This window comes from Mya arenaria, chromosome 10 (assembly GCF_026914265.1).
Source record: "Mya arenaria isolate MELC-2E11 chromosome 10, ASM2691426v1".
NCBI classification, from domain to species: Eukaryota; Metazoa; Mollusca; class Bivalvia; order Myida; family Myidae; genus Mya; species Mya arenaria.
Genome location: NC_069131.1, coordinates 58,195,314 through 58,218,207, shown reverse-complemented (window position 1 = coordinate 58,218,207; position 22,894 = coordinate 58,195,314). Strand labels below are relative to the sequence as shown.

Genomic DNA, 22,894 nt, shown 5'->3' with positions numbered 1-22,894 from the left:
ATACGTTGCGGGGTAAGTAGGTGATCCGATATGGGATGTACGGGGCGCAGGAAACCATATTCGGGTGAGGGCTTCTAAATCCCGTAATTTATATTATCATTCTTAATATTAACTTATTGCATGGAACTTCTAATATGAAAGTCAATGCATGCACGAAAACAAAGAAAAATACGGTACAAGAAGAAATATTGTTTAAATTAGTAATGTGATTCACCTGCCAATTGTTGGTATAAAAATGCGCCGACCCTAACTATTTTTTTCCGTTTCTGAGCAAAAAAAAAAATCGTTAGTGAAAAGAGAGTTACGAAGGGCGGATAAATGCAGATTTTAATCAGAATTATTGTTTATATGATAAAACAAAGTCAGGCAATGACAGTAATGTAGGAAAGACTGCCATATGCAAGAAAACACTCTGAACTTACGACAGATTAAAAAAAAATATCCCTACCTACCCTACCTAGAAATTTTGGGAAGGTTACCCTAAACAAACAATTATTTTGTGCCTAACACGTAATGCGTTTTTCATACAAACAGCTTATTTTTATGAAGGTAAGACTTCGTTTGTGTTTTATGGATTATATAGATGATATTTAAAAATACGCTGAAACGTTTTACGGTTTATTTACCTTTAAATTGAATACTTCATATTTCATTAATAGTTTATGAAAATAAATTTCAATTCCCTTGCCGGGCCGCATTGTATACAATCGTATGCAAATGAGTTTAGCGCATGATCAATATCATATACACGTGTTTCTGAATTATGGAACAAAACTACAAACGTTTAAGCTTTTATTCATGGATATTTTATTTTACTGGAATAAACTCATGTTAAGAAATGATATTTTATACAATTTACGCCAGATATGTTTATTAACTGCGGCACGGTAAGTTTCTTAATAGTTTGTCTTTCATTTGTTTTTGTTTTTCTAAAAATAGTTCGCGTAATCTGGTTTACATTTACACCGTCTGATCTCACGACGTTTGACCTAATTGTATTTCTACCTTGTCAGCGATCTGCTCTTATTAGTTATGCTATCTGTTATGCACATTCCCATTTTGTTTACTTATGGTTTCAATGAAATAAAATGTTTATCATGATACAAAGAATGTCTCAGTTTTGCAAACACGCAGTCGGTTGATAAACTAAATTTAAACTGTTACCAACATGTACACACGGTCATGTATATTATACACATGTATATAACATACTTCAGATTATCATACGATATTCGACAGACGTCTTGTATTTAATGTAGAACTGTGGGAATCAATGCTTGCCAACAAAAGATTATCTTCGTAAAACAAATGATTAGGTTTTTTTTGCTATGAATGCATTAATATATTTATATATAGGTCGTAATAATCGTTGTTCATAATCGATAAATGAAGTTAATAGGTGGGTTAATCATACTTAATGACAGTGATTGAAGAAGCGCAGCATCTTGTATCGATAATTATGATTGATAACATACAGCCGGAAGGTTAATGTGTACCATCATTGATATTTCTTATTAAGGGTGAGTGTAAATGCTTTAGATATTTTGTTTAAGGTAATGGTTATTAAAAGGTTATACATGCATTTACGACGCGGCTTTTTTATGGGCATACCTTTTACCCGCTATTCAGTGACAGGTGTCTGAAATTATGTTTTGTCTACTGGCCGAGCCTCTGTGAAATTTTACGGATTCACCTGATTTTAATCAATACCGACTGACTGCTATTTACCAACACGAATGTATGGCAGTTTAAAAAAAAAACTGCCATCTCATTGGACAAAATTTAAATTTCGTTCACTAAGGCAAATAAAAACGAGTTTATTCCAAATAGAAGAAGCTTAATCGTATGCGTAGTCGGTAAATTATAACTGTCATTGCTGTGTATATAACTATTGGCTTACCATCTCGCATACATTTGTTAACATATCTTAGTGGTCAACATTCTATTTTGTTTAAAAGACTACAGTATTTTTCAGTGTTACCATACATTTATTTCAGTAAGAAAATCAGTCAGCCGTTATTGATTTTTATAAGGTGAAGCGTTATATGAAAAAGTGGCTGGTCAGTTCGTGCCGCTAATACAGCATTGCTTTCGTAACTTAGTGTGAATCATAAATATATGCGTTCAGTACTTTTTGTAAACATGCATTTCAATTTCTTTGCTTTCTCAGTATATATACGCGATGCCCCTTTGGGCAGTAACATAAAATATTCTCAGTAATGATTCAAATAGCATGTTAAATATTTTAAAAGAAAATAATACTTCGAACATCACGTCCTTGCGTTCGATAACATAATTGCCTAATTTAAATATCCGTTTTGATGGTTTGGAATGCGGATACAAATTAAGGAGCTTCCTGTTTCATAAGTTATTTAATTTCTGAGACAAAAACATACGCGACGTAATTGGTTAAAAAACACTTCTTCATCAAAACTATCGCCTATTTTGATCTCAAGGAGAACGGGATATTTAAAGGAACTCAGTCACTGGTTTTAGCATTTTTTTTTCTCACTTTTCACATCAAATTTCACATCAAATTAATGTTCTGAGGTCTGATCCTATATATAAACATGAACGAGTTTCTTTAAAGGGACTCGCTCATGTTTTGGCATCAACATTTCTTTTATAACTATTTTCTCTCTCATACCGAAATTGCGGAAATACACTTGAGTATAAAAACAATTGTTCTGGTGTAAGAAGGATTCGAACCTCCGCCGCGTTATGGTCAATGAAAAATAAGAAAACAAACAACAAAACCTCACGCCCACAAGGGCTCATACTGAAATTTAAGAATAGCTTAACCTTTAAAGCTTTTGTTAAATCGCGTAACTAACCCTATTTGAAATCGTGGACTTCAAAGACAATATATGAGCATATATAAACATTTGTTGATTGGTTTCAGCCGTCAGTATCTTAGTTTTAACACTCCTTATGATTTACCACACATTTCTTCATGCAAAAAAAATGTGCATTTTATAAAAAAAACATGAGCGAGCCCCTTTAAGAAGCAACGTGCCTTTTATCAGGCTAGTTAACTTTAATATCATATGGCAACAATTACTGTTTATCATTAATATGATGTACTTCTTAGAAAAAGTTTTCGTAATGCGTTCAATGGTTTCTTATGAAGAGAACAGAAAATACATTTATTGAGGCAATTTTGACGTGCATCATTTAAAACATAATTATTCACTTTGAATATGTCACGTGTTTTAACATGGTGAGTGCACAATTTATCATTTATTTTGTATTAAATTAACAACGCATGTATAATTATTATATAGTGGTATTTATAAGGTCTAAGTCAATTTTATGTCAGAGTTTAGGCATTATATCCTTATTTTTATTTAAATATTTATTTAACTATTTCAACATTTAATTAATGTTCATAAGCGTAAACGTGAAAATATTTGATCTAAGTAGTCAAATACCATCAGATGGAATCAAGCTCATTTTGTCATTCACGGCCACCGTCCCATATATAAAACAAATAATCATTAATGTCATACAAAAATAACGGTCATTTTCATGACTACCAGTATCTTAACAATATTTTGCAGAGACCTATTCACGTTGAGTTACTGTAAATAATCACATGTATGATTCGGCATGTTTTATCATCAGAACAATTCGATGTTTTGGTAGCAAAAATGCAGCAAAAACATCTTAAAACGATGTTGTTTAAATAATAATTTATTCTGCGTGCTGAATGCGTTTCAGGTGATTTTGTTAAAAAAACTTTCTTAAATGTTGATTACGTCGCATTGATAGTGATAAAAGATGGATTCAACTTTTCCAATTTTCATTTATGTTCCTTTAAGAATTAAACTTAGAGTAATGTCTGCACACTTGAAATGTTCCTCGAGCTTCTTAAAACTATTTTCCAGAGATGTCGGTACACACGCACGCACGCAAGCAAGCAAGCAAGCAAGCAAGCAAGCAAGCACGCAGGCACGCACACGCATACACACACAGGGTCTCGGCTACTCCCTCATCAAAATTGTTGTTACCGTTCTATAACTACCGTGCGGATAAATAACAAGGCAATTCACTTGAACCTCACGATATTAATTGCACGTTTTCCCGGGAAACATCGTTCGAAACAGTAACGCCACCCGCAGCAATCATGCTTAAAATTATACTCTTGCGCTCAATATTTCGGGTTACGTGGGTGCCGTAAGTTACGTGGGTGCCGTAACTGTTCCGTTTAAACTAATACATCAGGATGCTACTCTCCAGTCCTCATAGAAGAAAATCTATCTTTTAGAAAATGCTTGTTAAGTGATAAATAATTGCTACAACAGTACATGTGGGTGTTTCCAAACAATGAGTGCATTAAGTGTGACCACATATAGTATGTTCCGTGTCTTTTTTAGAGCACTCAGCCGGATATAAAACTTCATTCATAATTAATGATGAACTTTTGCGAGCTTATTGAAGTCTGATTGATTTAGTATTACTTTGTCCCTGAAACGACCTCGAGCCATTTGGACAGTTGCTTCGGGTTTATTCATTACTTAGAGCGCAGACAACCCAAGCATGCGGTTGCTAAATATACATTTAATTATTATTTTCGCAATTTATACAAATTGTGTGGTCGCCTGCATCGCCAATTTCAAAAAATGGTTTTGAATTTTCTAAAACAGTACATCTAGATTGGCAAACAATATACCACATGAAAGCCAACATCAAATGGCTTAGAGTTGGCTAGGTTCATTTTAAATTCGGTTATCGTTTAGAAAGGAGAAAAAAAAACACATCAAAATGCGCGTCATTAAGTCAATTTCCCCGTCGCTGTGGACGTTCATAGTCGTGATTTATTTTGCTCTCTCACAGTGACAACCGCGATTCAACGAAATGCTAACATATCACTTTCTTAACATCGATTCGCTTGTGAAATGAATACATCTAATATTTATTTATATATGTTATTAACTTATTTCATAATATTATCATATTTTAGTGAACCGCAATGTTAAAGTACACTGTCGATTACAGATAAGGGAAAATAACGTGATAAACCACATTCATGAACTCAACAAACATTTCAATGACATGTAAACACCTTGTTGCCTCCCTTCCCCGATTTGGGCTTGGGTTTTCAGGAAGTTTAAAAAGCCCCTTCAGTCTAGTTCCCAGCTTGCTATCCAATCATCGATCGTAGTTTTAGGCTTAGGGCATACCAAATTGTTTATATGTTTAGTGTCAACACTTAGTATTAAACATAGGCCTAAAAACAAATACATTTGGTTCGGGTTACCCGACCCTACCTACGGAATAGGCGCCGACCCTACCGCTTTTATAGTCAGTTTGAATTTTTTTTTTGAAAAACTTAAAAAATAAATAAATCATTTTTTGTTTTTGTTTGTAAATATGGAGTTTAAAACCTTAAATGCTTATACAGGAGATAACTTTAACACTATTCTCCAATGATGAAAATGACATTCTTATATAAAGCTTAATAAAAAAAAAAATGAAAAAAAATGAAAAGCCTACCTACCCTACCTATTTTTGAAAAGGATGTAACCCTAACCAAACAATTATATTTTTAGGCCATATCTAGCTATCCTGAAAAAAACGATCCCCCGAAAAAAACGAACGCTAGATAAGTGATTTCCTTCGCAGAATATAGACACCAGAGCCTCTATTTTCTTATAGATTTACACTGCAAAATGAGTTAAAAAAACTCCTTGTTTTTTAGTGTTTTGATCATGGGAACCATACAAAATGGATCATTTTCTGATATCTAATGTCGAGAATATCATGTTTTTACACACACTTGTGTTCTATTGTCGGAATTACAGTAAAAAGAAATTAGAAATATTCGGCAAATCGTTAATCATATAAAATGTGATGTTTTCTCCATCGGGAAGACCAAAACTTATCCGTCCGCAGACGCTAAACACAGAAACGATTTGGTACGGCCTAACGTATAGAGTATCTTTATCACTTGTTTACATCTGCCTATCCCTGTCAATTTTGCAATTTTTACAACTTTTTCTTTGAAGAAGGTTAATAATAACTTCCCGACTCATAAATGAGTATAAAATGTACATCCTTATAGCTCCCTCTCTAATATCAAGTACAGACGAGCATTAATCAACAAACACACGGCGCAAATTTAAAATAAGATAATATATTATATATTCGTATTGATATTAATCAAGGACAATTGGATTGATACAAACAAGCTAGGTAAATTCTGCACACAGTTGCTCTTTTTTCTTTGGGGCATATATTTTATATATTTATAACTTTAAATGTTTGCACTAAATATTGAGATTTGTTATCGTAAATTGTTGTAATTCTTTCACGTGAAAAGACGTGCCGGTTGAGAACTTTGTTTATAAATATATATTGATTTAGAAGCTATGCTTTTATTACTGCAGTTAAATATAACTACTGCAAATAATGCTAGTGGTGATAATTGTAGTTGCGGTAATGATTTTGGTTGTAATAATGGTAGTGACGACGACGACGACGACGACTACGACGACGACGACGATGATAATGATGATGATGATGATGATGATGATTATGATACTTTTGATGATGATGATGATGATGATGATGATGATGATGATGATGATGATGATGATGATGATGATGATGGTTATGATGAGTATGATGATGATGATGATGATGATGATGATGATGATGATGATGACGACGACGACAACGACGACGACGACGACGGTTATTAATGATGATGTCAATGGCGGTGTTGTATTTGATTTCGTGTCAAGTACCAACCATGTACTAAAGTACATCATAGAATGTAACCTTTAAACGTCGACTATTTCACATGACATCTAGTAATTTAAGATCAATAGCTTTAGAGCTAATGACAGTATTTCCCCATACCTTCTGGTTGCGGCAATGCTGTTTGCAAAATACAAACATTGCCTGGGTGAATCGGATCATGTTTAAATGACTGTTTGTCCTAGATATTGCCCTGGATACGATGTTATGTTGCCTGTCGCCTACCGAGATTGGGTATTACAAAATGCATGCTTTTGTTATTTCTTTGGTGAAAATCGTTACATTTAAATACTAATTCGAGTCCAGGGCTTTGTTATATCGGAATGTTAAGTCGATAAATTAAACATTTATTTCATTAAACAATCATTTACGCAATTTTGTTAAACTTAAAAGCTAAGATCAATTTCAAATACTTACTTTTCAACGGTTAATTGCGTTTATACCCACGGATTGCAAAACGTATGTTAGGCGTAAAAAATAAAGTGTCTTCCCGAAACCCCGAATGACCCTATCTTTTCCTTCCGACCCTACACTTTTTTGCCGTAGTTTGTTTTTATAATTTCCAAAAATCTGCATTTTTTGAGTGAAAATGTTGAAAATTGACCATTTCATATTTAACATTTTCTAAAATAGGGACAAACCATGATATAGGTCGGTTTGATACAGAATCCTTTTCTTAAAACAAAAATAATAGCCAAAAAAACTATGCAATGATAGACTTGCCTCCTTTAAAAAATATTGGAAACGGGGGACTTTTTTTGCCTAATCAGGAGCTAATCAGGCTAAAACCTTTGTTTTATGAAGTATGCTTATACTAAACAGGCGCGGCTCACGGATTTCATGCACGTGGCGCTCATTTCCCGGGACACAAGCTCTAAATATGGCAAGAGGGTGTTCGGGGGGGGGGGGGGGTGGGGTATAGGTCCCTTCCCATAAATAATGGCTAATTTTATTCTCTAATGGTGCATTTGGACATAAATTATGCATAACATCTATTCCATATGGACATTAAATTTTCATAAGGACAATTTTTGGAGGGGCGGGCGCCGGGTACGCCCGTCTCCCCCTCCGCCTCTACCTGGTTAAGCTAGTGCTTAAAAGCCAACCGAAAGCGATCCATGCATGGTATTTATTACAGCCATTTCGTCATACCCCCGCGGTGTCATAAACGAGTACACTCTTAGTATAACCTAGCGTATAAATTGTGCTTTAAGTCAATATTTGAATGGAACTTGGTGTGTATCTTGAAATAATCGATTTACGGATTTTTTACCCAATATCCGTACTTATAAATGAAATATTGACAGTTTCGCAGTATAAAACCATTCGACGGAGTGGTAAAAACATATTTGAGGATTAGTTATTAAGAGACGACGTTATGATAGCGATTGTAATAATGTTTTTAACATTGAAGTGTCAACGTTAATAGGAAGACAAAGTATTTGAGATTGAGACGGATTAAACTTGCATGAAATATTTTAGAAAGTTAAATACGGAACTTCAGAAATTCAGTTTTTACATTGTCCGACCTTGACGTAGACATCTTTTGAGATTGTTTTGAAGTTTTGATAATAATTTTGTCTGATAACCTCGTTTGTGCATTGTCGTTGAAAGTTTAAACGCGAAGAAGGAAGTGTTTTTAATGGTGAAAATCAGGTATGAAATTCTTTAAATTAATCTTTCTTGATCTGTATATTCGCATTTTTAGTATGTGATTTGTCTTTTAAAATGCATTTCCTCGTTTTATTGAGTAATGACGTATTGTCATAAACACAAAAGTATCTATGTTTATAAACAAGCCAGCCATGTATATATAAACATTAACTGTCTGTACATGTATGAGACTTAAATAGACAGACAGACAATTTATTTTGACTTGTACAATGTACATCGTCAACAACACATAATGATATAACATATAATGTCAACGTGTATGTAAAGTAACAGATAATGCAAACAAATGAGTATATATTTACAAATATATATGTACAAAAGTATTCAATACTTCTAAGTAATTAAATTAAATAAACTAATATATATATATCAGAGGATGAACATTAAATAGAATTATGTTCTAACATTAATCATGGCTACGATAAACGTACTATTGTGCTTGGTCTTTGATATTGACAACAAAGCCTTTTTCCGACCGAAAGAGCAATCCCTGGCATGGACATCATCTTAAAAGTTCTTGGTTTGCAAAACACAATGTGTCTGCTGCACTTGAAATAACATTTTACGTGCGAATACGCTTATTTGGTATACTTGTTTGATATACATGACCATTTAAGGTCAATTTGAATCTGCCCACTTTGGTATGCTATTTTCAACGGGTATTTGGTACGCATTGGGGTGTACGCAGTGTGTTAAAATTCGAAAAATCAGCAGTGTTTGCTTGTTGGCCATTTACTTGGCCATTTATGGTCGATTAGAATCTGCCCGCTTTTGTACGCTGTTACAAAGGTTATAAAAGGGGAATTTGGTACGCAATGAGGTGTACGATGTATGTTAAAATTCGTAAATTCCGCAGTGTTTGACTCTAACGAGTGTACTGTTCATTGTGCAAGCTTTGTATATATCTATTAGCTAGAATTCAATTCTGCGTTCAGATCAGAAACAGAGAGCCTTATGTGCTAAATAATTCATAGTTAATACAAGATCAATGTAAATATCACGATTCTATTAGGATATATCAATGACCTGAGCATATGGCGGTGTATTATGTGTATAAACTATTATCATATAATAATTTTATCACAATCCCCGACCGATTTCCACGTATTGACATCAATGTTAATGTTCAGGGCTGTCTTTCGACGAATTTTTTGGCCGGTACAAGACCTTATTCCCCAAGCCAAGGAATTTACTTTACACCAGATTTTGATTAAAGTTCCCAGCCTATAACCTCAAAAAATGTTAACCTTTGAAAAAATTATTTCAATAATTATTGGAACTAAATTGTGTAATGTGTTCTGATACATTTATTTTACAAATATGTTCACGTTTTTTATTTGTTTCTGTCAACTTGCAAAAATCCCCTTATTTAGCAATTATGTTGCTGAATTTCCCTTTATCAGGGACCCGGCCCCATTACAGAAATGTTGAAAGACAGCATTGAGAACAAAATATGCGCACGTTTCAGTTTTTTGTCACCTGCTTTTGAGTAAACAGTGCTTATCTCTAGTTCGGTGACACGTCGAGCCATCGTTTATTATCTAGAGCAGAAAAAGCGAGAGGTTTATTTAGGCCTAAACAAGTGGTGTGTTTCTTGTTACACAATCGAGCCATTTTTTTTGCCAAAATTGAATTAAAAAATACTAGCAAAAAAGCGGTATCCGAAATATTTTGTCCAAAAATATGGCATTTGCTAATTTCACAACTCGATTGTTTTTCAGTAACAAACGGTGCATATGTTTTTTGTTCAATATGGCGTCAAAATGAACATTTACATTAGTTTTACATGCCTTATTAAAAACAAAAAATGAACAACCAATATACCGACCTATAACTTATCGGGTATGTTATCAGAAACACACTTTTTAGGCGTTATTAATATTTTATAATAATAAGTTTATTTCGACTTTATATGCAACAAAGCATCTCGTCAAACTAGTAAACACAATATTCATGCACGTCACCATCGTTACAAGGTAACACTATCAATTCAAGTTTAGCTTAAGAAATATGGACAATGTCCATGTATAGCAATATTGTGAATAATAATAGATATAAAAGCTGTTTAGCTAGTTAATTAGATATATTATGATGTCAACGAATCCCTTTAATATAAAGAAGTTAGTTTAAGTGTTCAGTTGGCGTATTTTGGTAATCTCAGTTAGTTTAAACTTTTTTTTTTTATTTTTTTTTTATTTTACAACGATTGTGAAACAAGTTATTACAACATTATATTAATCACTCTCGTTGACACGATTTTACGCGAGAGTGTGGTCTTGTGTTGTGGGGGAAACCGGAGAACCCGGAGAAAACCCACTAGTCCGGCTTGGTGACCACGAACCAAATTCACATGCGCCCGAGCCGGGAATCGAACCCGGGTCGGGTCGCCTAGGTGAGAAGCGAGTGCGCTAACCACTGCGCTAACCGAACAACCGGTTGTAATCTCAGTTGAGTCAGATATACCTATTGTATTTGTATGTGGTAATAAGAATACAACATTAAAATGTTTCTATACATTTATGGAAAGGCAATGTTTAATGAAAATTCATAATGTTTTTATTTGATTTAAGAAACTTATCTGAACAAGTGTCAAATAGCGTGCGAAATATCTATGAACTATGTTTTAAACGAAACACTTCTAATAAAAAGAGAGAAATCTAGCCCTACTTAATTTAGTAAAATATTTTTAAATATATACTGATAAGTCAGATTCGTGTAAGCATTAGTGCTTATTATAGACTGTCGATAGGAAATTAAATTTTGAATGAAATAGTTTGTACTTTATAAGTACGTCATCACAAATCTTGTTCAACTATGTGAATGAATTTAGAGGTTAAAACGGGTATAATTTTCAAAGTGTTATAATCATTTTGTAGATCATTCAAATGATTTCACAATATTTGGTTTCGATCGTATATGGACGAAAATAGCTCTTTACTACAGTCTTTGATCCGTAATAAAAACGTTTTATGCGATATTTGTATAGTTGTCATTCAATTCGCAGGCTATACAAACCTTTCACGATCTCTAATTCTCACAAATTATGTTATCAAACTGTTATCAATGAATGATTGAAAATGAATGCCTCTTTTTATTGATACGCTTAAAATAGTCAGATATTATTACACGTGGCCAACAAAGCAAAACTTTATCAATTTATCATCCCAAAACTCAAAAATCTCTGTATAACCTGTCAAATCTTATCTGCCCGGCAAACATCTTAAGTTGTTGTTTTTTCTCTTTAATAAGTATTGCTTTGCTTGAAAAGAACTGCTGGATAATGCTTAAATTCATGCATCTGTGTACGTTTTATTTGCAAAAAGTTTACGCATGTGTTTATTTTGCCGTAAACTTGGTTGAGTTGAATACGTTTAATTATGGAATTTTGAAAGTCAGTTATACGTATAAATGTTTTTCTTTAAGGCTACAATCCCACAGGTTGATCGTTCCGACAACTTCTTTTGATTGTGTCTATGAATAAGCCAATGTTCGCGTAATTGTCTAGAACTGTGACGAGTGATATAAGACTGTCGACAATCTGCTGACTGCTGTCTGATCGCATTTTTCATACTTACGGTCAAAAATTGATGTTTATGGCTAAAAGAGTTGCAAACGCTTTAACAAAAAAGGAATTTTCGGTAGTTTGCCAAACAATTGAGATGTGTTCTTTTATCTTATGAGAGTTTGATTAAATGACTGAATTGAAGGCATTGCTGCCAAAATCAGCTGATTTTGAGACAAAAACTAAAAAACTGTAAAGACTCAATTTGGTTTAAACATATTTTATTGCCTTTTTTTCTTTCAACATGATCCGTATTTACAATAATGATAAAAGCAAATAGGTTGGACACAAGTTCTAACAACATTAGTAACGTCCTCTCCATGGACAACTATCAATCGGTAATAGTGCAGCTTTAAGAGCATCTTAACGCTTGAACACTGCTGCTAACTTTGTTTTAAACAGTATTTATTCTATATAAGTACATTAAACAAATGCTGCTGTTTACGTTGTCAACCTGTTGTCAAATGTGTCAAATATTTATTATCTGTTATTTAAAAATAATGGTCAGTTAATGGTCGGGTATGGTAACCAAAACAAATCTTGTTTTATTTGTTTCGAGGTCAGAAGAATTAACGTCAAAGGAAGGTTTTAATTGGACAATAATTCAGCTTTTCAATTTGTCAAACAGTTTGTCGTATATTTGATTGAAAAGAGATATTTCGTCGGCTTTATTTCACATGGCCATGAAAAGTCACTTTTTCGAAGATATTGAGATATTGATACGGTTGGAAACGTCTTGATCAAATTGCTGCATTACTTAGATACTTTCTAGTGGATTGAAGAAGTATATCAAAGGTTAAACAGAGTTTCACAAAAGCCAGAAGTCCTATTTTGAGCCTTTAAATTTAAAACGTTGAAGCCGTTTTTCTCAAAAACCGAAACTGTCAACTTATGACGGTGTGGAAATAAGCCGAATATTTGTCAATTTTGTATGCACACAGTTAATATGTGACCATACATTATAAACTCTAATCAAGATATCTCAAAGCAATAACTTTATTCAAGTTATCCACGGTCGACATGCACGCTTAATTTGAGTTAACGACGGTCGACACATAAGCATTATTCGAGTCATCGGTGGTAGACATTCAAGCGCATTAAAGAATTAGCTGTTGGTTAACCTTTTTTGCGCAAACTGGTGCAATAATCCAGGGATTTTCATTAATCTTTTACAAAGTGCATTTATATTTAACTCCAAACAACAAGACGTTAAACCAATTTAAATGTTCCTGATTTTGACCTACCGCCAGTGTAATTATAGGTCTGTTTAATGTCTACGTGTTTTAAGAACATACAGTGATTTAGTAAGAAATGTTGGCAGTATATAGTACAAGAGTTATAAAGTTGTTCATGGTTAATCCTGGAACCACGATCGTGAACTTAAAACCTCGACTATTGTTTAGATCTTAAAACTTCAAGTTGAGATGTTTGCCGAGAAAATAGTAGGGCCTAAAAATACATTTGGTTCGGGTTACCCGACCCTCCTTACGAAAAAGGTACCGACCCTTCCGTTTTCACAGTCAGTTGTTAACAAAAAAAAGGTGTTTAAGTCTTTTAATATGAAACTTTATTTAAACACCATTTAAAAAAGATGACAATAACGTAGTTATATAAAGCCAAAGTAAAAAAGCCTACCTACCCTACGTGTTTTTGAAAGGGTGTAAAATTAACGAAATCGTTTGTTCAGCAAGGTCTTAGCCCCACCCTGGCGCATTACCCCCCCCCACTCCCCCCCGCCCCACACACATACACAGACAGATAGCGGGCTATGTTTTCAAGATCTATTGCTTTATCATTGTTACTGGCATTTTGTTCACATTTCATGCATTTGTTTAATGTCTTTTCCTATACATCCTGAATGAATAGGTCCATTCAAATGTGTTGTTTTTCAATCTCGCCTGCTCTGGAGCTGTCATTTTCTAGAAATATAAGCTCTTCCAATGCTGATGAAAAAAGATCATCATTAAGAAAATGTTTCTATAAAGTTTCATATTTCTGAGATATTAATTGCTCAATTGTGTTCCCTTTTACAAGAGATGTCTCCCGGTATTCATTTTGTAGCGCTAAAATCAACTGAACAGTTCAAATAAACTATTTTTTCTTGAGTCGATGAAATAAAAACAACTCCCAAGTCGACAAGCAATTGATTTACATTCATTCAAATATTGACAGCAAATAGAAATAACTACAATACATGAAATAGTCTACTAATCAATAAGTTAATTAAAGAGAATGTACCCACTTTGGTATAATTGCTTTTTGCCGTATTTCTATGACAGAGCGAAAATAAATAGTCAGCCGAGTGATTGAATGTTCTGAATGTGGCGTTTATGTCGGTGACGGTTGTTTTTTGTTAGAAGTATACACTAGGCGTACGGTTTCCCGACCTGCCCTACTTTTTGCCCCGACCCTTTACTATTTCATTGCCATGAATTTTTTTTTTTTATCATTTGCTTGATTTTTTTTCTTTAAAATTTCTTTAACTTTAAACATTGTAAGTGATACTAATACTGATTGAATCAAAGTTCTTAAGCATGTTTTGTTTGGTTTTTGGTAACAGAAAAATCTCAAGAAGCAATTTGCCTATAATAAACACACATGCTTGTTATTGAACGCTGTCATTGACAACATGGAAAACATCTGTTACTTTTGCCACAACCCTCGTTTTTGAAATTATACAACTCGCGCTTTCCGCTCGTGTATTATTACAATAAGTCATTTGGCGGTGCAATTACTATTATTTCGGAATTACTGTGTACTTCTGAAGGATGCATCTTCCAGAATGTATATAAAACAATTTTTAAGTTAAATTCTGCCTTATTTTAGTAAAAAAATGAACATGTATTAATCTGAGCCCAGTTTCTTTCCGCTTTCTTCTCTTTTATCAACTTTTGGCAATTTTGTTCGGAATGTACATACTTTAACTTTAATAACATGACACCATGCCAAAGGGTATGACAATGTGAATACTTTTAGTACTAGAATTTGACTGGTATTCCTGATAATGTCTTTTATAACCTGCGGCCTACTAGGTTAATTACTCACTCGGCAAGGTCGCATTTCTATTTGATATTGTATAACTTCTCCAAATTACCCATATTTCACCATCTGTGGAACATAGTTAATAACTGACAGATTACGGACCTTGAAGACATTATCTTGTGATCAAATCCGAAAAAGGCAAAATATGGAACACGGCTTTATATGACCTGGGTTGACAACCATACTATTGACGTATACATTACAGTCAATTGATTGTAACGTAGTCATAGGCGAGTTCCATTGTTAGGGCGGAATGTTTGGTTCTAGATCAATAAGCCTTTTGTTTCAAGGTATTTAAAATGCCGACTAAATTCTTTCAGTCCATTCAATATTTTTACCCCATGACACTCATATTTGTTATTGTTACAAATGTATTGCCTTGTTCAATAACCATTATTAGCACATACGAGGAAACAAAGCCGTTTAAAAGTCACTTTCTAGTATATGTAATAAAATATTTTTTTCCTTTAATACTAAGCGTGTAGGTCTTTGCTTCAACCTAAGTTAAACCCTGAAAGTGAACATGGAGGAAACTTTTGAGAAAATATTATTGAGGACATTAATGGCAAATTTGGATTTCAGTTACGATAATCTTGTGTTTTGATGATTAAACGAAATGTACATGAGGAAGAACAAGTTTATAAAGAAATCACATGAAAAAATAACATGTGTTGAAAACATGAAGTAACTTTTAATGTCAATAAAACGATATTTAATTAAATAGAATTATAATTATTCCAATTTTCTATTTTCAGTTTTATCCAGTACCTCCGACCGAATCCTGACGTCATCGTTCCCATGGTTAAATGTCTCTCAATGAGCAGGGAGGACCTTCACCAGGACTCCTGCACCCTATTGGCCCTTTTGCGCCGGGACGAAGATAGCCTGAACGATGCCGGTAAACAGTTGGTAAAACAAAACCGCGAATACGCGCGTGACGTCTTCACGCACCAAGTTGACGGCTGGGCTCCTTTTCACGCGTTTGTGTTACGTGGAGCGCGCAGAATGGTGAAATTGTGCTTAAAATGTGGAGTCAATCCAAATTTGTCGTTGGGTGCCATTGATGGTCTCCCAAGTGGATGCACTGCGCTACATTTGGCGGCCCACAGGGGTGACGTCAGTATTATAAATGTTTTAATCGCTAATGGTGCCGAGTTAGACGTCAAAGATGACATTAACAGAACTCCGGTGCTCTACGCTTCATTAGCGAATAATACTCTTGCGGTGAAAACATTAAAGCGCGCAGGCGCGGACATGACAGGATGTGATACAAATAAAACGTCAGAGGACATGACGTCATCTCCAATAATGTGCCTACTTCCGTTTGTGTGTTCCGGGGTTAGACGGTAGCACATGATCGTATATTTATTATTTCACCGTTTCGTTTGAACTCCCATTTTTATCATTTAAGGTGTAAACGGGTACCCCCATGTACCCATCAGGGGTTTTATATTATGAGATAAGGGGTGGTATTCAATATAAGTCTTACTTGGATCTAAGAACGATGTAGCTAATCGGATTACGTGCTATAACTAGCGAACCAATACAGTGAGACGAATCAATGATGTATGACCGTTAGATCTACTTAAGTTGCATATTGAATGCCAATCCAGAGCAACTTTCAGCATTATTTGAGTTTAATAGAACACAAGAGAACACATCAGAAAAGTATGCATAATTGTTTGGTTGTGGAAAATGAGATGTTTACTATATATGTTTTATTTAAGTGTGTGTGAGTGTGTTTTTGTAACTGGAAAACCTTTTTTAAGTTTTTTTCCATCTTTTTCTTTAAACAGTTAGTAACTTACCTACTATTTTGTTTCTTTAGGTGATTGTTATTCTACGAACAGGAAATGTTTGTTATTAAAATACATAATAGAATCAAAGTGCTTTAAGAAGAAGGCTGTGATATTTTACCTCGTATGTGTAGTACTTGTTTGAAGCTTAAAGCCTTACAATTACAATTGTCTGTATTTTGAATGACAATTTTTAGAGACCTTATACTATCGCATTGACAATTATTGGCTTTTTAGAGGAAATACTGTAATTGCCGATTTTTGAAATATCTGGTGTCTAGTCCCTTTAAGTCATTTTCTAAAGTCCAGTATCTCTCTGGTCATATAACAAAATGACTTTTAGTACTATACTTTATTTTTATTAAGTGTATATAATATACATACCTATGTGTAAAAACATGTGTACTTTTCATCAAATTATGAATTAGCTTTGTAAACTTTAGGATTGGCTTGAGCTATTTTTATAGATACCAGCTCTGCTGGAGTCCGAGGGCAAAGCGATTCCATTGATTTCTAATATTTACTTAATACCTTTTTTGAACATGTTTTCATTTCAAACCCATTTAGCTCAACGGTTTGTTAACGGAGCGAGCGCGTTTTAAGTATAAAGAATGTTAACGAGTTTATCGTAATATCGAGACAAACATGGCGGGTATGGTTTTTGTGCCTTTTAAAAGACAACTATTTGGGACCATTTTTATCAGCGAGCGTATTGTACGATCCATTTTCGAACTTTTCAATTTTCATTGTGATAAGATACATTTTGAAAGTAACATAATCTTATAATGTAACAACCGATTGTATTGAATGTATAAGGTGACCTTGTAATTCGATTTGAAACACACCCGTGATGCTAAAATGACATTCATAATCGTACGATAGTGAGCGTAAAATGACATACACGATCGTACGATAGCTGAGCGTAAATTGACATTCATGATCGTACGATAGCTGAGCGTAAAATGACATGCATGATCGTACTCTAGCTGAGCGTAAAATGACATGCATGATCGTACGCTAGTTGAGCGTAAATTGACATTCAATATCGTACGCTACATTAGCGTAAAATGACATGCATGATCGTACGCTAGCTGAGCGTAAATTGACATTCAAGATCGTACGCTACATGAGCGTAAAATGACATGCATGATCGTACTCTAGCTGAGCGTAAAATGAAATTCATGGTCGTACGATAGCTGAGCGTAAAATGAAATTCATGGTCGCACGGTAGCTGGTCGTACGCTCTTTGAAATAATGGCCCCAAACAACTTCCATTAGAGCCTCTTCATAGACTACAGTTTGTTTGAAACACACACACCCATTTTAACCAGGACAATCATTTTCTGCTTTACCATTTATTTTGCTTTATATTTATGTTTTTTGTAAAAACTTTTTATGCGACAATTTGAGTCTCACGGGCTATGTTATGCAATTTAAATATTTGTACCACTTCTGATACTGCTTCTTTCTTTGTGTTTATTCATGATCATTATATTTAACGATGTTAACAGCTACACGTAGAATAGGCGTAACCATTGTATTACTACTGTAAGATATAATGCTATTGAAATATTCCTCACGCTATTTATTGAACGACCTGATTTTTTTTGTTACGTATAATGTTTAAATCACGAATGTTGCTCTGGTGATTTACAAATTCCACTCTCACGCTTAAGCGCTCGTGTTTAGTAACTATTACTTAACATGCTAAATGATCGTTACCTTTGTACGGACATATGTGACACAGTATTTCAACAGAGAAATTCAATTCTAACATACTGTTATTAAGCCGTCTTTTTTCTACCTCTGTTGATGTAATATGAAACTCTCCTTTTATACTGTGTACCTGATATTGCTATTTCTCCATTATTTCTAACGATATATTTTTTCTCCTGGCCAAAGGTGTCTTGTTCTCCAATAACTAATTTGATATAAGAAACTGATTCCAAAATCAATATATTCTTGTATGAAATATACATCTCTTCATTTTTGCATCACTTTCGCGCTGTTGTTTTTTTATCATAGAAATGTCATTTGGAATGACAGCCATTTTTTCATCAACATCTTTTATTTCATTGTTATTTCTTTTTGTTACATTTTGAATGTTTACCTGACACATGTTTTTTATAGTTAAGTTTTATTTCAATTTAAACTTAAACTGTCAACGATAAAAATGTCTTTAAATGATGTCATATTAGCTTTGTTAAAAAACTCAGAATATCAGATTGCATGGATGTTTTGAAAAATGAACTGAATTTTAACTGCTTTTTTGTAAAACGATAGTATCCAGGTCAAACGAATTGAATATACTGTGCTATTGAAATGTTATTGTTGACTCCGAATAACACACATTTGATAATAACAAAGCTTTCTTTTTGTTGACAGAAAGGACAGCAGAACCATGAATAAAGTTTAAAATATGTGTGGCTATTTCTCTTTATACTCCCATATTAGAGGCCTACCCAGAGGCGGATCAAGGGTGTGACGTTAGAGGGGCGGTATCCTAGGGCCTAACGTTTTGACTTTGACTTTGACACATCTCCCAAAGAACCGAAATGTATTTGTGTGAAGTGTTGACATGCGAGTTTCTTGTCCGAAATGGTGCAGTTTGGCGTGTATTTGATTTCTTTGAAATAAAAAGTAAACTTGGACGACCTAAGGTGGGGGGAGGGGCGCCCGGTATGTCCCCCTCCACCAGGCGCCCCCTCCCCCGGTGTACAGATAAAGATATTTTGGCATTTATTTCAAGTGGACAATTTGTGACCTAGTAGCTAATTGAAAACTCAATTTATAAAGGCAATGCTTTCATACAGACATATGACTGTCAATCCGTTCCCTGTGCCTGAGTGGCGTTTATTGAAAGGAATCAGTATCATTGCTCATTTTCTGTAAAGAAATGAATTCATTCTTGTTAGTTTGAGGTTATCAATGTCTGTCCGCGCCCATATGCTGCATTATGGCTTGAACCCGCGTGACGACATCTCAGATTAAACTGTATATATATAGTTTAAACATTATATATTCAACAACGATTGCAGAGAAAGTAATGATAACTTATACTATGACACTCTCGTTGGCACGATGTTGCGCGAGAGTGTGATCCTGTGGTGTGGGGGAAACCGGAGTAACCGGTGAAAAGCCAATTGTCTGGCTTGGTATCCACTAACCAAACTTACATGCGACCAAGGACGTCTTGGTGAGAGGCGAGTGCGCTAACCACTGAGTTAAATGGACAGCCCTCAATATACTGGTATATATAACATACATATCAAGTGAATATAGTCAATTATGTATGACCATGAGATTCACTTGAGGTGTATATTGAAAACCAACCCAGGGCAATAAATAGGGGAAACATAACTGGCGATTAAAAAAGCATACAACTCCATGAACTTGGCCTTAAGTGTAACGTGTTTGTCGTATAAATCTCCTCGCAATAGTATATTTTTAACTACGTACTGGTCTTTCGGGACCGATCATTGAAAATGATTGATCAATTCTAGACAATTGAATACCGATTTACGGGATTTCTCATATGTGCTATGTTATTATTTCATACACTTCGGGCTATCGCTTCAATGCTTAATAACGGATACATCGAATGCAAACAGATGGAAAATAAAATAATTTTCGCTGGAAAATTCTATGGATCATTGGCAATTCTCTCATTCGGACTAAACGGATATTGCATAAAGCAACACGTGGCATCTTCAAAGAAACATACTAACGTGACACTATAATTTGATGAAAACTGTCTCGCAACTGGCCTATTTCCACGTGGCATATTCGTGTGTATCCTTAAAGCACGCTAAATTAATGAAAAGTGTTTCGCAACTGGCCTATTTCCACGTGGCATATTCGTATGTTTCCTTAAAGCACGCTAAATTAATGAAAAGTGTTTCGCAACTGGCCTATTTCCACGTGGCATATTCGTGTGTTTCCTTAAAGCACGCTAAATTAATGAAAAGTGTTTCGCAACTGGCCTATTTCCACGTGGCATATTCGTGTGTTTCCTTAAAGCACGCTAAATTAATGAAAAGTGTTTCGCAACTGGCCTATTTCCACGTGGCATATTCGTGTGTTTCCTTAAAGCACGCTAAATTAATGAAAAGTGTTTCGCAACTGGCCTATTTCCACGTGGCATATTCGTGTGTATCCTTAAAGCACGCTAAATTAATGAAAAGTGTTTCGCAACTGGCCTATTTCCACGTGGCATATTCGTGTGTTTCCTTAAAGCACGCTAAATTAATGAAAAGTGTTTCGCAACTGGCCTATTTCCACGTGGCATATTCGTGTGTTTCCTTAAAGCACGCTAATTTAATAAATACTGTTACACATCTGGGCGATGACCACGTGGCATGTTCAAGTGTTACCTTAAAGCACTCTTATTTTATGAAAACCGTTTCGGAACTGGCCCATTACTGCTTGGTATGTTCGTGTGTTACGTTAATGCACGCTATTTTTAGGAAAACTGTTTCGAAACTGTCCCAACACCGCGTGGCCTGTTCTAGTGTTACATAAATGCACGCTTATTTTATGAAAACAGTTTCGCAACTGGTTCATTTCCACGTGGTATATTCAAGTGATACATTAAAGCACGCTATAAAACGAAAAATGTTTCAAACTGGTCCATTATGGAAGTGGCATGTTCGAGTATTACATGAAAACACTTTGATTGAATAAAACACTGTTTCCAACATGGTCCATTACCAAGTGGAATGTTAATTGCAAAACACGCTTGCACCGCATACCATGATTATGTCCAATTTCCTCTATGAAGGAACATCATACCGTTCTAGTTCCCTAAAGCCAGGGTTTTTTGTAGACAAAACAATAATATTCATCTTTGAGCGGTAAACGTTTTGTCTGGGACCAATAAACATTATACTCCGAGGTTTGGCGTGAGACCACAGTTATTTTTACTATATGTTTCGTATAGACACTAACCTGGCTTTTGACTTTATACACACCCCAATTGAAAAACAAGGACATGGCATCTCTAGAACAATTCAAGACACAAAATATAATCACAAGAAAACACCATGTTGACCATTGACCCGACTGTCAAAATTGAGTTCAAATACATAACCCCTCCGCCAGGGAGTCAATCGGCTACAAACAACTAATTTTCAGACTTCCACAAGCTATGATTTTTCCAATATTTACATTGAAAACTATCAATTTCAGCAATAGAGTGTCAAATTCAGTCAAGTTCTCTGCAAAAAGAACATTTTTTGCTTCTTTTTCATTCAATTTTAATAAAATATTGATACTTGAACACAAGCACTCTTTGTTTCTGTATTCACATCCGGATCTTGGTCAACGGGGGGCAGATAACTGTGGTCTTGAGCCGTATCGTGCATAGCCAACAGAATGTTGGCACCCTAGGATTTCTAAGAGTAAAACACACCACCGGTTCATTAAGTCTGTCAGTTTTATAAAGTGCCTTACAGCATGGCTATATGTTATTCTATAGTTATTATTTTTTTTATTAAGATCATGAAAAATAAGTACAATATATAATATTTCTCATTTTATTTTTGTTACAAATGACCAGTGGTTCCGTGCACGTATTAATCCTTGCGTATAAAAAGTAATTTTCTTTACTGTACAGACGGATGATTCCGCAAATGGGGTTGCTTGATAGATTCACATTTAAGATTGCCACTATTTCGCAACTTACGGCCATCGAACCCAAACTCGTCTTTAGTTTACTTTTACTTTTTTATCACCCCCCACCCTTCTTCCCAAAAGTCGTCTTAAGTTTATTAAAACTATTAATTTCAACATAGCAGACAAAAATCATTCAATGTGACCCAAATGCACCATTTTGACTAGAAATCGTTTAAACTCAGAACACTTTTAACCCAATAAATCTCGGTTCTGAGGGAGGCGCGCAAGTGAAAAAGGTTATGCACCTAAGTTACACCCCCTCTAACGTCATATCCTGGATCCGCCCCTGGGTTCAAATACTGCTTTCTTTTCGTTCGTCCCCTCTTGCATGTAACTTCCATTTGTCAAATACTCTATCATTATGTAACTACCATTTGTCAAATAC

General features: G+C 34.6%; 1 protein-coding gene across 3 annotated transcripts; it reads left to right on the top strand.

Moving 5' to 3' along the window:
• The first annotated feature begins 762 nt into the window (after nucleotides 1-762).
• On the top strand, nucleotides 763-19,258 carry LOC128206168 (ankyrin repeat and protein kinase domain-containing protein 1-like). Of its 3 annotated transcripts, none has more exons than XM_052908469.1 (2): nucleotides 763-887; nucleotides 15,796-19,258. In XM_052908469.1, exons 1-2 carry the CDS (start codon nucleotides 799-801, stop codon nucleotides 16,388-16,390), a joined length of 684 nt encoding a protein of 227 aa, XP_052764429.1. In that variant the 5' UTR covers nucleotides 763-798; the 3' UTR covers nucleotides 16,391-19,258. The 3 variants fall into 3 exon arrangements, with proteins under 3 accessions (XP_052764429.1, XP_052764431.1, XP_052764430.1); XM_052908471.1 differs by lacking the exon at nucleotides 763-887 and adding an exon at nucleotides 6,066-6,195; XM_052908470.1 differs by lacking the exon at nucleotides 763-887 and adding an exon at nucleotides 7,940-8,418.
• The last annotated feature ends 3,636 nt before the right edge of the window (nucleotides 19,259-22,894 follow it).

What these genes read in the sequence shown, in the direction of transcription:
- LOC128206168 (XM_052908469.1), top strand. Translation starts at nt 799, where the DNA reads ATGGATATTTTATTTTACTGGAATAAACTCATGTTAAGAAATGATATT. An exon ending in TGTTTATTAACTGCGGCACG is followed by an intron (nt 888 to 15,795) that starts GTAAGTTTCTTA and finishes TTCTATTTTCAG; the next exon opens with TTTTATCCAGTACCTCCGAC.